Consider the following 17,264-nt stretch of genomic DNA (forward strand, 5'->3'; position numbering starts at 1 on the left):
CACAATTATTTTGCATAAAGGGAATATGGGTTGTATTCAAAGATAAAAAGATTAAAAACAAAAAGCTCACAGGAAACAAAACATATATTTACTGCAATTGTACAGTTATTAGTATTTGTTGGTAATCTCTTTTATAGCCATACTGGGTCTTACCTTAAAAAGCTTTGCTTAGATTTTGTGTGGTTGCCAAGTCTTCTGATTTTTTTCTCAAAGCTGAGCTATACTTTACGCTTCAAGCACAACTACACAACATGCACAGAAAAAATAATAGATCTTTAATAATATATTTCAACGAAGAGCAAAGACGTCAGTTTTAGGATTTTCCAAAGTATAACTTTTGACAATATGTTGATCTTAGATCAATCATTTTGGAGTGGCTGTAGTTTTGCACACTAGTGTAAATATTTCCATTTATGATAAAAAATGTGTTTGTAGCAGCTGACTACAATATAATCTACTTACAGATGTACATACAAGTAAAAGTAACGTAGGCAACATTTCTGTCCGAGATGTTCTAAAGTGATGGTCCATTTAAGAATCAGGACTTATTTTGGTGGTTTGGATGGCAGTGAAACATAGTGTGGATGCCAACATACTGTAAAAGTCATACATGGGGTGGTAAGAGAACTCCTTGTGCCTGTGGCAAGAGAAACCCAACCTTACTCAAGTTGTTGTGTAAGACATGCTAGAGGTTGCCCAACTGTCATCCCAGAGCCAAACATGACCACAGAAACATCAGCTTCTTCTAGAATTACTCTCGGTGGCACCACTGCAATCCTTCAACAAAGAGCTCAACAACGCTGGCCTGAACCTATAGCCACAATTCAACAAACCAGCCTGTGAAGTCATTTTACCTCTTTCTGTAAATTTAAAGGGATAGTTCACCCAAAAATATATATTTTTGAAATAAACATTTTCTCACCCTCAGGTTGTTTCAAACCTGTATACATTTCTTTGTTCTGTTAAACACAAAGAAAGATATTTGTAAGAATGTCAGCAATTTTCAGTTCTGTGCCATCATCCACTACCATAGTAGGAAAAAAAATTGTATATTTGGTTGTTCTGTTGAACACAAAGTAAGATATTTTGAAGAATTTAGGAACACAAACAGTTTAGGGCACCTTTGACTACCATTTCATTGTTCCTACTATGGCAGTCAATGATGTCATAGAATTGAAAATTGCTAACATTCCTCCAAATATCTTTCTCTGTGTTCATCAGAACAAAGTAATTTATACAGGTATGAAATGACATGAGGGTGAACAAACGATGACAGAATTTTCATTTTTGGGTGAACTATCACTTTAAGAACGATTTGTAGAGATGGCTAAGAAATCTCAGTGTGAGTTTTACCTGGAATGTAATGTTTTACTAATAGTTTACGCAAAAAATTAAAAAGAATATTTACTCAACCTCATGACCCGACAGTACAATTTGTAAACCATCACAATAAGCTTAATCAGGGTAAGTGAAGGAGCTTTAACAGTCATTGTCATTAAAAAAACGGCGTTACAAATATCCTTCAAATATCCTTGTGTTCTATTGTAGCGTTCAACTTTGGAATGACATTGAGGGCGAGTAAACAATGACAAAAAGTTCATTTTTGGGCGAACTATCCCTTTAAGGCTTAAAAGACATTTTCAGTGGAGAACGTGACCACCGTTATAGGCCAAAACTAAAAACAATGATCATGGCGACTGCACGCGGCCAGAGTATGAAGTCATAGTTTTGCTCCTAGGAAAACAACATGGACACCCACCCATGATTGAAACATTCTGACAGTACTAAAAATGAATTATTCCATTCCAAAACTTTCTTCTCATCTTTCTCTCCCTTTTATCTTTTGTATTAAAGTAACATAAAATGCCTCATATAAACGTTCCTTTTGAAACTTTTATGTGCTATCCTCACAGAACATTTGGAGAGTGGCACATAGATAGCAATACAGAACCACAACAAACTTGAAATAAGAAACCAAACAATTTTTGTTTATAATGAGCTTTTATTTAAAAGCACATGTATTAGAGCTAAGTACATTTAGCAGGAAAAATTTTTGCTACTATTTCTTTGTACAAAATGAGACAATACAAAAATACTAAATGAATTTTGATACAATTGTATGCGTTTATTCAACAGTTATTAAAAACTTACTATCACAAATCTACAATATTTTAGTTACCTGAATACAAAAAATCTGTCAATCAATGCTCGTAAAAGCAGCACTTTGTAAATAACACAGGTCATGACACATTGCTTTTTAGATTCATAGTGGATATATCTAAAAATGTTGAGAAATAATATTTTACATAGTTAATTTTAGTGATTTATACATTATTTATATATTTCTGAGAGAGAAATAAAACTGTCTGTTGAAATGATAGGACGGACTATACATTGGGAGGGATGTGCAATACATTTGGAGCTTTAGTTGTGTTGTATGGATGTGTTTTCTGGAATAATCAGGCAGTACTGTACAGCTGTTAGTGGGAACAGTAGACATTATCAAGACAAGAACACAAAGGCTAAGAATAGGCATTTCGAAAAAGTCCACAGTTTTCTTAAGTTCAATATTTCTTCACATGGAAACTGTCCGCTGCACCTGGACCAGGTGCGGAAACAGCGACACAAACACGCTCACAGGCTCGCACAGACACAGACAAACACATGGGATAGAATACACCTGTGGAGGGACCCCACATCCCGTCCCCCACCAAAAAACGCTGGGGTATGGGCAGCTTGACTCATGCCAGGATAGGCAGAGGGCACAGGTGGCATTATGGGTAAATCATGCAGTAACAAGAGAAAGAGATCTTACCAGCCAGCAGAAGATGCTCATTCCCCATTTCAAAATGAAAAAAAATGTGCCAATGGGAGTCAACCCTAACGACCGTGGTCACCTTACGCTCCCCAATCTCTAACTCCGCCCCCGCTTTAGCGCTGACCAATCAGAAGACAGCGAGGATGCATGGCTCAGCCATGCCTCCAGAATTTAGGTGGAGACTGGTGGTGCCCATCGTGAAATCGTCCTTTAAAATCAAAATACATTTTCAAATCAGCTTAATCACCCCCTAAACCCTGAAACTATGCTTCTTCCCATATAGTTTGGCCAGGATCAGCTTTGACGGGTCATGTGTATCAAACTAACTTCAGGGGTATATACTAAGGGATGTCATTTTGCTTCCCATTCTTAAAGGGGATGCACAACACCATATTGTAGGAGCTTAGTGGCACGCAAATGCCCATCACGTCTGCAACCCTTCATCAAGCTACTCCTAGCTCCACTTCTCATATAGTGGTGACATTAAACAATGAACTTGGATATAGTGCTATAAGTTATTCTTTATATTGTTAATATATCTGTGCTAATTACATCGCAGGTAAAAAAAGAATCATTCCTATTTATAAGGAATTTGTTGTCCTATATTGTTGAAAGGCCACAGAGACAAAGGACCAGAGGATAACAGGACCAGAAAGAGAGCAGTCCTGGTCACGTGACCAGCCTCGCATTCGCCCTCTCCTTCCATTCGTTGTCGTTCATCTACGCTGTTGTATATAAATTCATAACTTTCTGTCCCCCAAGTTCTATCAGTTGGGGTGGTTTACCCGAGCTCGAAAATCCCCCGAAATTCACAAACATGATCCACGTTGCTTTAAAAAAGGAAAAAATCGAATACTTTTTTTTGTTTGTTCGTTTAGTTTTGTGTGTCCATTTCATTGGGCTCAAGGATTGTGAGGTCATAATAAAGAGTCATCGGGATTGTCTCTGTTCCTACATTCTACTGTCAGATGAGAGAGAGAAGGTATCAGCTAAACTGGAGCTTCTCTGTCACAGGTGGCTGTTCTGGTTCTTCAGGGGATGGGGAGGTGAGGGAGGTGAGATTACAAACGGATCTACCCGGTTCATCTACACAATGTTGTGGTGGTTGTTCCTCTCTATGATGTCAGAAGAGGGGAGGAGCTCTTTCTTGATTGGTGAGGGTGGTGGAGTGGCAGTCTTGGCTTTGGGTTTGAAGAGGTCCGATAAATAGAAGACCTAGGAGAGGAAAAAGAACGTGGACGTTAGATGATTCATTTGAGAAGCAAATACGATTACAATAAACCAAAACAGAAAAAAGCATGTGACTATTTCAAAATCATTTGAAATGGTACCGTTCACCAGCCTTTGTAATGTGGCTTAACACTTGTGTCATATATTGATAAGAAAAGTCAACATCCAACACACGCCTTTAAAAACAGTGAGTCAGCAGAAAAGATAAGAAGAAAGCCCTTTAATTCATCAGCTTTTGTCTTTCTTAAGGGCGTGAGGTCAGTTTGAATGGTCTCTCATGGCGTGGGAAGAACTCTGTAGGAGGCAAAGACGCCTGGCAACCCTCTCTCTACGTCCTGATGACATCACCGGCAAAACAGGAAACCAGGGAGGGAAGACAGGAAGTGCGCCCATGGCATCAGGCTAGGCTTCTATCCAATGGTTTGCAAAAGCCGAAAATAAGTCTGAGTCACAGAAAGAAGGTCTGCATGGTTTTACGGTAATACGGGCACAGGTGAGCCGTCTACATGCTATGAATACATCTGAGGCATGCAGAACAGCTCAGCTGTATTACTGCAGTGTGGTATCACAGATTCCAGAAAGCCTGCCAATGCGTAAACACATACTCACACACTCTCTATTTATGCGTGTGTGACGAGTATGAGGCCAGTGTGTGACAGGAAAAGAGGTCAGTGTTCGGGGTAGCTAACCGCTAAATTGTCCTGACACGTTTCCGACGCTGCTGTCAGCCGTGGCACCCTGGAGCTGAGGTGCTGCCCTTGTGCGATGCCAAGGGGAAAATAGCCCTGCATGTAGGCGCACACGGATTTACCTACAGAGCAAAAAAACATACTGTATATGTATCTTTCCTATTTGGTTCCGTGAGTGACAAGCGTGACGTAAGCAAGCTGTAAGATGGGTCTAATTGGACTAAAAATGATGGGAAAAAATCTTTGAAAAGGCTTAAAATGATATTGAAAATATTTTTATTCACAGGAACCGTTATTTCGAACATACAGTCTGTTTTAGGAAAGATTCAAAATGTAAGAAAGTACAATAGTTCTGTTGATTAAAAACAAATAATGACATTTAAATAAATAGTTATACTAATAGTTATAATAGTAAATAGTTATATTTACTTGCATACAGTTGATAAAATACATTATAATATGTGACCCTGGATCACAAAACCAGTCTTACGTAGCAGGGGAACATTTTAGTTAAAGCCAAAAATACATTGTATGGGTCAAAATGATAGATTTTTCTTTTATGCCAAAAATCATTAGGATATTAAGTAAAGATCATGTTCCATGAAGATATTTTGTAAATTTCCTATGCTAAATATATCAAAACTTTATTTTTGTGAGTGGATGCCCAGTAACAGTCCCTCTTATTAACAACTTCAAAAGCAATTTTCTCAATATTTTGCACCCTCAGATTCCAGAGTTTTATACAGTTATATCTCCGCCAGATATGATCACATCCTAACAACACATACTGTACATCAATAGAAAGCTTAATTATTCAGCGTTCAAGGGATGAAAAAATCTCGATTTCAAAAAATTTGGAAAAAACCATAAGACATTTGTTGTCCTGGGTCACATATAAAAAAAATGCAACAGAAATATTTGACTAATGAATTGCGTCGGAACGGACAATTTAAACTAATTCACTGAAACTTACCAACTGCTTGTGCTAATAAAAGTTGAAGTCTATTAAAACATTTCTGTCCTAACAGATCACAAAATTAGTCTAAGACAGTCTTTTGATTCCCAAAATGTTAATATTCTTTATACAATACTAATATTTAATTTGACATATTTTAACAGTACTATTTAATACTACTATTAACATGTTTATAAGTGCTATGTGTGTGTGTATAGAGAGAGAAAGGTGATCTGCCCTTTGGTAATCCATAACTTTCTGGAAATATCTGTCCTGCAGCTGTTTCTTCAACATCTACTTAGTGAAAGAAGTTACGCTTAAATACAAAGAGCGCTTTATCCGAAGGTTACAGCAGATGAGTTCATTCCATAGGGCCCCTAGCGAGTATCTTCTGTCCACGAGTGGAAGTGCGCCAGAGAAGATCATGACATTTCCAGACTGACCTTTACATTACACGGCAATGACATCAAGGACCAAGAACCCCCCTAACTCATGCTTGTTGATAATTATAAAGACATTTACGGTAATTCCAAGTGTGTCAGTGAATATAGGATCAGGAACTTCCAGCATAGCTTGCGAGAATCCGTGTCAAGGGGATATTTGGGAATGTGATCATGAGCCTGCTAACATCTGCTATCGCAATGTGGCATCAGGCCGGCATTCGGCTATATGGTCAAACGTGACTCAGTCCGATGAATTGAAACTTTTCTCACAATAGGCTACTTGATGCACTATAACCTTTGACCTATAATCACAGGCTGCTAATGGTCCTCTGTCATGGGGTGAGCACTTCCTGTGTCGTCGCCCCACGTCTGAAAGTGCTCTTCTACAACAAACTCGGTCCATTGTGTTTAAATGCTCAGTCAGCACCAGGAAGCTGTTTTACGTCTAAGCATGTGTGCGTTCTGACCTTATTGCCGTTCTGTTAACAGTGTATTAAGGAACAGCTAAGATGCATCTTAAGGGTCTGTAGCTGCCCCTATGTCACATGGATTTATTCAGAGACATAAAGGGGATGCATTACCATTCAAGTTTTGAAACACTTGACTCAATTTTTTCTCATGATCTTTTAATGGGAAGGTGTATGTTTAAATGATTGAAATTACTTTTGTAGACAAAAATATAAGTGTGCCAACATATGTTTTTTAACTGATGATTTGGACCGAACAGTGGAGGAAAAGCAGCCAATAGGAGCCCATAAAGATGAAAATTCCTTAAATACTGTTTAAAGGTAGGTGTGACCTCAAGAACCTTTTTTTGCAAATTCTTATTTTGTTTTTGGGTTTCTTTTGGATGCTTTTAGTGCTTTTATATTTTAATTCCTATTCCTATTCCTCCTATTTTTTATTTATAGATACAGTTGTGTTAGTCTTTATATGTCATGAGTGTAGTTTTATTTAAAAATGTGGAAAACAATATAAATAAAGAATACATGTTTTAAAACTTTTGAACGGTACAGTATATTTTTATAATGTAAATATTTTATTTACATTCCTCTCTTTTACAATGTGGTAATGTTTTATAATGTTTTCTCCAAAACATTAATTTAATTTTAAGTGACCATTTCCCACCCCTTGCCCCCTAAAAATCGTAACAAGACAGAAAACTTTCTGATTTTACTGCGGTACCTTTAAGAAATCTGTGTGATATTGTATTTCATTTTTATTATTATTGTAATTTGGTTTCAATAAACGATCTGTGTGGACGGGAAAATGTGCTTTTGCAGTCTCCATCTCAACATTATTTTTTATTATAATGGGTTGACATCATCTACATGGCAAGCTAACTTCACCACCCCAGCAACCCTCCTCCCACACAGTTTATCAGACAGGAAATGACATCAATAAATTGTCACCATCCATTCATTGTGCCTGTGTGAAAATCGCTGATTACAACATAGACTACACCAATTCTATACGAACTTCACTGAACCTCAGTTCTTTCACTGACGGCAGCATTAGATACAGCTCAACTGTGAGCAGGTTCATACAAAATCCATCTGCGTGTATTCACATGTGTGTGGTCTTCCACTGGCCTGGGTGTGCCCAATCCTCAAAGTGCCAAACACAGCACATGATTATGTGCCAGAGTGTTTTGTTTACGTTATACGTGTGTCTTAAACTGCAGCTCCAGGCATTCTGCCACATCTGCAAAATAATCGTGGAGACCCGGTTATGTTTTGGCTGCTGTCACTCCTGCGTAACATTAGTAACGTTTTAATAACACTGTTAAAATTTTCTTTTTTCTTAAATGCACACTATTTCTGGTTAGAGACGGCCTCCATTACCACGGCGACACGCAGAGGACCACGGCAGCCAATGGAGAAAAAGAACCTAGCCCAGGCCTGATATATGGGAAGACGTGATAGGCTATCAGGACACCATCTTGCCACCCAATCCAGACCAGAAGCACTTTGGGCCGTTATCTCAGAAGGAACCGGAGACTGTAACACTGAACATGACCCCGAGTGCTCCCAAGGAATGGTGGGATACTGCTAGCCAGGAACTGTTTTGGAAAAGCTGTTTAAGCAGCTTCCAGCTGTTCCCACCACAGCGCTGCTTTCTGCCGGAAACACCTCCGCAACCAAGCAGCAACCAGGAGCCGATCTCTCACACGCTCTCCATCCAAGTCAGCGGCTTAGAGAGTGGGCCGTGTTTGATTACATGAACAAACATCCCATGCCACTCTCCAGCAGGAAGTACTGGAGGAAACGCCGTGGCAGCAGCCGAAGGAGAGTTTTGTTGAAACTTGAATCTCGGGGGTTATTCTGGTTCTGTATCTGGCATTTCAACACATGCCAGGCTGCTTGGCTTCAGCAATCGTATCAGTGATAGTGAATCTCTACAAAGGTTTGGATATAAACCAGACCCGCATGTAAGAAACCGTGTATAGCATCACAGACTTCAGAAGTCTCATTTTCGAGGTTCCAACAAACTGATGGCCTAGTTAAGCTCGCGCTCCCGTTTTTCGATTCTCATTGGCGTGCGGACACGAATTGCAGAGATCGGCGCTTTCTAGACATCATAGTTCAAGAGCAGCATACACGCTGATGTTCTTTAATATGGAACATGCATTATGTCAGTAATCAGATTTTGAAAGACGGCCAAAACTCACAGAGACCTGTATAACTTTCCACATCTCTTTAAACCCAGCCAGTTGGACACCACCCCGGAGCGCTTACAATCTTAAAACGTCTTTAAACACAACCCCTTCAGGCAGTAATCAGCACCTTAAGCCAAGCTTAGAAGAAACGCTACTTCTCTACATCGCGAATTTCCGGAGACGGCTTGCTGAGAGGAGTGAAGTGAGTTCTGAAGGCTTTGGTGCCAGCCCAATGTGTGATGTATGGGGACATAACTTTGGCATCTCACCATGAGTTGAAGTTATGTACCTTACATTACCTCTGTGGGCTTCATGTGAGCTTTGGTTATTAGAGATACTCTAATTGGGCCTCTAAAGCGTTCACAGATGTGCGTGTTACGACACAGGGGGGGCAGACTCCAAATGTGGGCTTGTTAAAGACAAGTACATGTGCGCTTTGATTCGCTCTCGTTTCTGTTCTCTCTTATTGTACTTATCTGCAACAGACTAGTAGAGAGAAACTGTGTTTTGGAGACAGTAACCTATACAAAGGGGTCAAAGATGATCAAGAGGATGAGATTAAGATTGGATATATAATAAACAGAAATAAGATAAAATGACTAAAGAAGTTGATCTTAATGAGGTCATAAAAAGATTGGCGCATGCCTAAATTACTCTTGAAAGAAACGAAAAGCCAATAAATTACAGCAAGAGAGCACTGAAAACTGATCCATGTCCGTTTTTAAAATAGTACTGTTGGGTCTACATGTTTTAGAACTGAAATTAAATGTTAAAGAGGATTACGATATGAGTGGAGAAAGATGTTTGGCCAACATCTGCGTACCATCAAACGTATGGCCCGGTCACAACCAATTAGACCGAAGAAAGACATCAGCAGATCTCATTTCTAGGGCATTCTGGGAATTGTGGTGTACGACAAATAGGACACATCATAATCCCAAAGCAAACAAAAAAATGTTCCCCCATATTGGAAGAATGGAGGAATGGAATCTCTTTTCTCCAATTTCATGGTCCGTAAACCCAACCCTGCTTATGCAGATAAAACAGATACACCTCAAATAAATAATTAAATTAGTTACTTCTTCCATACAAAATAGTTTTCTCTCTCTCTCTCTCTCTCTCTCTCTCTCTCTCTCTCTCTCTCTCTCTATTTTTAGGTCACTAAGACTAAGTTTTCCCAGGCATGATCCAGTATACCAAAGCTTTGCTTACTGCAGGGAAAATCTGGCACCAACTGGAGTGACATGTGTCACAATTATGAAGTGTAAAATTCCTTTTTCCGCAACCATCCCCTTCGATTTTCATTTGAGGGTGGATAATGGTGCAATTCAGGCAATATGCTCCTCATTAGCAAGAAAACGATTGTGGATAATTTTGGGGATGAGGGTGAAAATGAGAGAGAGGGTGGGGTTCTGAGAATTCCTCTATCTTTACTTCATTCCAAAGACCTTAACTCTGTTTCTACTGGTTCCAACGGGAAAGTAATCTAAACAAAATCTGGCTCCAAACAAGCTCAATTATACAGGACTACCGCTAAACCATACTGAAAACAGTAAAAGAACATCTCATGTTTTAAACATTTTGTAATTCTACAGAGAAAACAAAAACTTAATTACCAACACATTTACGAGAGGAACGTTCAGTTCTGCTAATGTCTTAACAACGTGTTAAAAGTTTGTTCACCAATATTAGAAAAATACAATGTTGTCATGACAACAAGGTCAACATCATTTATAGTATAGCATAATCAGAATGTTCTGTATTTAAGAGGCTTAAAGGGATAGTTCAGCTTCAAAATGAAAATTATTGTCATCTTAAACCTGTGTGATTTTCTTTCTTCTGCAAAATGCAAAAGAAGAAATTACAAAAAATTTTGGTAACAAAAAAACGTTGGTCTCCATTCAAAAACAATGCAAGTCAATGGGGACCAATGGTTTTCTGTTACCAACATTTTTCAAAATATCTTCTTTTGTGTTCTGAAAGAAAGAAAGTCATACCGGTTTGAAATATCAGGCATGTAAATAATGACAGAATTTTCATTTTAAAGATGTTCTATTCCTTTAAATAACAGCCCCCAAAGTATACTGTTATATGTTGTGCAGGTTCTGTTTATGTCTATGCTTTGAAATGACAGGTAAATCTTATGTAAAACATCCTGGAATAGATCAGATGAATGAATTAAGAGGGCTGAGTACTTACTATGCAGTATGCCACCAATGCTCCCTGGGCGAAACCAGCCAAGACATCAGTGGGGTGGTGCTTGTGATCGGAGACGCGTGATAGGCCAGTGTAGAAGGCCATCATCAGCAAGGTGAACTGGAGGAGAGGCCTCAGAAGACGAGCTCCTCGCCACGTGAACCGAGACTGCAGGTAGAACTACAGGAAGAGAGAAGAAAAGCAATTTGAACAAAGGAAAAAACGTTTACGCTTTTTCAGATAAACTGTAAAATCGTCCTCAAACATGATTCATTACTTTAACTCAAAATAATTAAATGAATATCTTCTCTTGACTTTTGAGTGAAATATGACTGGGACATTTTCTTTAATTGATATTCACGCTATAAATAAATTAAAAAAAATCCCCTCTTAGACACCAGAGGCTCTTGTGTAGTTGCTTTCTGGGAACAGGAAGACTCATTAGGGAAAGAAAACAAGCGAAGTGACGGTTAGAGAGATGAGCGGAGGATGGGGGTCACGAGGACAGACTGTCGACGACAGTCCGACGACACATCAAGTCCTGAAATCTCTCAAAGCGGGTCAGTCAAGGACCGGCCGTTCATCACCCACCCACAATCATCCATCACCAGACGAGGAAGAAAACTTCCTGCTCAAAACCGCAGCAGACAACAGCGAACTCTGAATACACCCTTACGCACTTATTCTGATAAACACACGTCCACACACTCAGACGAGGCCCGAAACGACAAGCAATAGCCATCTTGAGCTTTGAGCTTCCCAGTGAAGGTGCATACAAGGTCATTGACTGCTTTCCTGAACAGCTCTCTCAGCACTCCGAGGGCATTGCGTGCGTACAGAGGAAGGAATCCCTCCCTGAGGATGTTTGGGAGTTGGAGTTTCCTTACTGGACAAAGTTTTCAAATGATGTGAGGTTGGGCGTGCCTTTCTTAAGTGGATTGACAGCTCTCTTCAAGTCTTAACAAGGAAGTACATGTGTCACGTTTGACGAATAACTGGAATTAAATTCATTTGTATTCACATTACATTTGTCTGCAAGCAAAATATTCATTAGATCATATCTTATATAAATTTCGTATTCCTTATATAAATATTGCTTCATATTCCATGAGGATAAAATACAATAAGCAATGTTTTATTACATTATATTTTGGAGTTCTTTCCCATTTTTCTATATGACATTGATGCTTCCCGTCCCTAAAACAATCGCTAGATATGTTCACACTATGTCTGTCTGCCCTCTTCACAATTTCAGCTGATTTTCCCTGGCAACCCCCCCAGAACGGAAAGCTGATAAGTATCATTGCATGTGTTTGTGCCTCAATCCGATCAGAATCACATACACGACCTGCTGTCTCATTATTTCTATTTACATTGTTGCATGAAAGCAGGAAACCTGTGAAGATCTGCCAAAACAAAACTTTCGCATAATTCTGCAATGATTTCTCACTGTGAGGCTATTGCATATGAGCTGCTGAAATAAAGACTTTTGCTTAAGGTCATTTGAGGTCAAAAATATCAAATATATGATATGCTTCAGCTTGGCCTTAGTTTTGGCAACAAGACAGCAGCGAGAAAATTGCTAACCTGAAAAAACTGTGGCAATTTCAACCACAGAATTCTATAAATGTGGCATTCCTGTGCATAAAACGTTCCTGCGGACAAATTACAAACAAACATGTCAATAATGTCTTGGATTACGCCTAGTAAATGGAATGAGATGTTCTTTACCCACAGCATGAGCTTATGGAGTCAGAGGTCTGGCTGAGTATATCTGTCTGACTCTCACTCGCTTGACTGTAAACAGAACTGCAAAAGCGCATCTCAATTATGATTATATTGAAATGACATACAGCATACCAGTAATTTAACAGATTCTCGGTAAACAAAATCAGATTTTCATCAAGGGATGTTTTTTCTGTTCAGTCTTGTTCTGAATGTGCTTGCTCATTTTTATTGCCTTTTGATTCACAATGTTGTCACACATGACAAATGGTGAACAATATTTGTTATAGTTCTCATCGTTTCCGAAGCCTTGCGATATATCTTCTCACAGCAGGTTTCTGTCAGAATGACCAATGCAGCAGGTTTCTTGATACTGATTAAAGGAACAGTTCATCCAAAATTGAAAATTCTGTCATCATTTACTCTCAACTAATAAGCTCTCCTCACTAATCTAATACATTTACTCAGTAACAACCAAAGTTACTGAATGCAGCTGTAACACGTCAGAGGAGACCTGGCTCTCCTGAGTTTTTTTCTCTCCATTTATTCATAATTGGAGTTGTGGTTCCTCACCACTGGCCCATGTTGGCTTGCTCAGCGGGAGCTGATATTAGCTCAGGGTTCTGTAAATTCCATTAACGTTGCTTTATTGGAGTTTTTTTTTGTTTTGTTTTCTTCCTGTAAAGCTGCTTTGAAACAATGTAACATTGTAAAAGCGATATAAAAATAAATTGCAATTGCAATTGATATTTATTGATGTTTGTAACCAAACCACCATTTTTATAGTTGAAAAATGACAATGGTAGTCAAAAGTGCCCCAGAACTGTTTGCTTTCCTACTGTACATTTTTCAAATGATCTTCTTTTGTGTTCAACAGAACAAAGACATTTATAAAGCAATTTTTCCTACTATGGTAATCAACGCTGGCCGAGAACTGTTTGGTTACAAGCATTCTTCCAAATATCTTTCTCTGCGTTCATCAGAACCAAGAAATGCATACAGATTATGAACAACTTGGGGCTGACTAAATGAAGAGAGAATTTTAATTTCCGTTAATGTAATAAAGAGAGTCCAATTTAACTGAAACGAGAAAATTAAGTGTCTAAACTGAAGTAATATTCCCACTCTTTTTTCAACAATGACCACTACACGATGCCACACAATGCGAGGAATGCTATTGTTGTTTTACTTTGAGCAAGTGACCACAACACAGACGGCACGACCAGGGCCTCTGGGTGACATTTACACTTTCAAAGAAAACAAAACAAAACAACTGACGCACCCCCCTCTCAACCTGCAATGATGTGTTTTGTGAACTAAACTGTCACGTTTAATCCTCATCTTCTTTTAACAGCTCCAAAAGCATGATGTTTACATTTTTCTCATGTTATGAAAACTCATACAATAAATCAATAAATACTAATAATAACTTGGGAGTTTTGAGCTGCTTATTGAGGTAAAATAACTGTAATTTAATCAAATAGGCAAACAACACTAAATATATCGAAAAACCCAAAATATGCTGCAATTGCTAATAAAATGTCAAAATTAATGTTTACATTTTATACACATAACACTGAAATCTCTGGAATCCTCAAACCTAAAAATGCAAAGTGAATTACGACTGGACTAGAGGGGCTAAAGACTAAAAGGAGACAAAGGGAGTTGTGGTGTATGTTGGACTGCGAGGGGTCACTGAAGGGTGACGTCTGACACATAAGAAGCCTTTCTGATGCTGAGAGCTCTTAAGCTGCAAGCCAGCAAGTCTGTGGCTGGAGATGTGGAGATTCTCCAGACTCTTAAAGTGGCTTTATTCCTCATGGGCTCTCCACACGTAGACATCCAAGAGCTGATAAAAACAGCAGAGCCCAAGGACACTCAGAGCTCAGATAGATGCCTCTCAGCATCTCGCTATCAGGGGTTAGATAAGCCAAACGTGACGCAGACGTTACCATCACAGTGGTGTGTATGTGTCTCTCTCATCTCTGTGCTCTGTGAGGTGGTGTGTGAGTGGCAGACGCTGTGTTCTTAGATATTCCAGTGTCTTCCGAACCCAAAACACATAAACACCCTCTATATGCCCACATGAGAAGCAATACACCCCTGTGCAGATAACAGGCTCTGTCCTGCTGAGTGTCTCCATCCATTCCCTCCCTGCAGGCAACCTGGGTTGTCCCAGCAAATGTGAGAGAGAGGTATCAGATTGGAAAATGGCAAAGGTCTTGACAGAGTATTATGCCATTGGGATCTTAATGGCATATGGTCGGCCACATAATGACCTGGAACACATCTGTATTATCTGTTTTGACAAACAGGATGTGAACCTGGATCAGAAACTTTTTGTTGGTCCTAAAACCAAATTTCAAATCTGTTAAAATCAGGGGAAACAAAACATAAAAAAACGGAAATTCATGATTTACTTACCCTTGTCATATGCAACATGTAAGGCTTTCTTCTGCAGAACACAAAATAAGATATTTAAAAGAATGTTGGTAACCATAAAACACTGGCCCCCACTGACTTCCGCTGTATGGTCATAAAACCACTGAGACATATCTCAAAATATCTTCATTTGTGTTCCACAGAGAAAAGAGTAATATACAGATTTTGTATGACATGAGTGAGAATAAATCATGACAAAATGTTTGTTTTTGGGTGAACTATTCCTTTAAGAATGATTTGCACAAACCCCACAAAGTTTAAACGCAACCCTACCTGCCCGAAATGCATAAAGCTACGTCTCTCCAACATTTTGATGAGAGAGGTACCTCCCTTTCATATCACTCTTCGTGGTTTTGTGCGTATTTCTAAAGTGTATTTACGCTACAATCTTGCCAAATTTGGCAGCAAACAGATTTACCACAAAAGCCTTTCATTCCCTGACATCAGATCCAAAAAAACACCCAAGTCATTGCAGTGCCGCCACATGTTAATGGCCACAACATGCTGTGAAATAAGTAAGAAAGAAGAAGCTTATCCCGTCAAAAATCAACCACCATCACTAAACCTCTCTCATCGTAATAATTTTTGCGCTCTTTAAATAGTTCCGCTGGCTTTCACTACGTCTGTGGCCTTGTATAATTTCTGCGCCTGTTCTCTGGTCACTATGGAAAACTCGGAGGAGCACCCTCTAGTGTTAGCGTGCGGTCTGAGAGGCGCGGTAATGTCTCAAGGCCAAATCCGAGTGTGGAGGTCAGAAAGAGGCTAGGAAATACCCAAATTGCTACCCACAAAAACTCACATTCACTTGACCTCCAAAACAAACACTTACACCATTCCAACTCATTGAGAAATGTGTGTCCTACCAACATACTGTTGAGCTGCATGGACGATGAGTCACTAAGAGGCCTCTTAAACAAGACATATTCTTGCATGGACCCTGTTCTCTAACTGCTGGTATATGGATGGACTTTTACACCACATCTAGGCGCCTTTTTGTGTCAAGTGCGACAGTTCAGAATGTATACCCTATTGTTCTTCAATGTACCAGTCAATTTGACTACAGTAACATAAAGTGTGGTACTAGCAAAAGGTCACTGGGCAATAAGTAAACTGTGCTTGCGTCATCTTGACAGTCTCATTTGCTGGCTTCTCTGCAGGATGCAGCTGGCAGAAATAATTCTATGAGAAAGAAAAGTCTGTGTAATGGGTTGCGGCCCAGCTTTGACCTTGATCCTCCACTATTTTTCTTGGATCTTATATGTATATGACCCCAATGCCTGAGATTTAATATTGTGCTCATATACAGCCATAGAGAAAATTACCAATTGTAAATAGACAGGAAGCAGGCCATATGGACCCGCCCCCAAAAATCACGTATTCAAATACCTAGGTTATTTCTAAACACAACTGAATGATTGAATGTGCTTAGTCGGTTGTTAATTTGGCATAAACTGTAAAAAAAAAAACTTGACCTAAAGTTAACGTATATAAGTTAACTGGCCTTTGCACAGATCAAATTTAATTAACTGTTGCTATTAAATTAGCAACAGAAAATCTTGGACAAACCGCCCTTCATGAACCAGGGTAGCCAGGTCTGTGTAAACAATATCACCGGCCAATTAAAACTAGCCCAATGACCACCTAAAATACATATTTGCAGTCACTGTTACGCATTACATACAATTTCTTCTTGAAAATATCTGTATAGTAGCAGTCATAAACACCGTTCATATTCATAAATAACTTTGTCTAACGTTAACAATGACAGCTAATGAACAAAATCCTTCCACCTTTAAATTTACTTCTGGAAACCAAACAAACCTGGCAACCCTAACATGAACTATGATAAAATGCGTTTAAAACGGAACCTAAAAACCAACGCTGGTGTGATTATGAGTCTACCCAGACAACTCTCTTAATCATTTCTCTTTTCTCTGGCAAAGATTCATTCAGTTTGTTAATTCTGTATATTCTCTGTGCTTCAATATCTCAGTGTGTTCTCTTAGTCTCTTGTTTTTTTCTGAAGGTCAAAGCAGACAGAAAGAATCACACAGACAAACACCCTGTCTCTTAACATAATAGTCTTTTCGCCAGTTTTTTCAGAAGA

At 39.0% G+C, this 17,264-nt stretch overlaps 1 protein-coding gene across 1 annotated transcript in view; it reads right to left on the minus strand.

Moving 5' to 3' along the window:
- Positions 1-1,998: 1,998 nt before the first annotated feature.
- plpp3 (phospholipid phosphatase 3) overlaps positions 1,999-17,264 on the minus strand; it is a 42,111-nt gene continuing 26,845 nt past the window's right edge. The window contains exons 5-6 of the mRNA XM_057352499.1: positions 10,994-11,170; positions 1,999-4,033 (exon numbers count right to left, since the gene is read on the minus strand). Coding sequence (XP_057208482.1) covers positions 3,905-4,033; positions 10,994-11,170 — 306 coding nt within the window. The 3' untranslated portion in view covers positions 1,999-3,904. The remainder of the gene's footprint in view (positions 4,034-10,993; positions 11,171-17,264) is intronic.

Source organism: Triplophysa rosa, linkage group LG15, assembly GCF_024868665.1.
Source record: "Triplophysa rosa linkage group LG15, Trosa_1v2, whole genome shotgun sequence".
NCBI lineage: Eukaryota > Metazoa > Chordata > Actinopteri > Cypriniformes > Nemacheilidae > Triplophysa > Triplophysa rosa.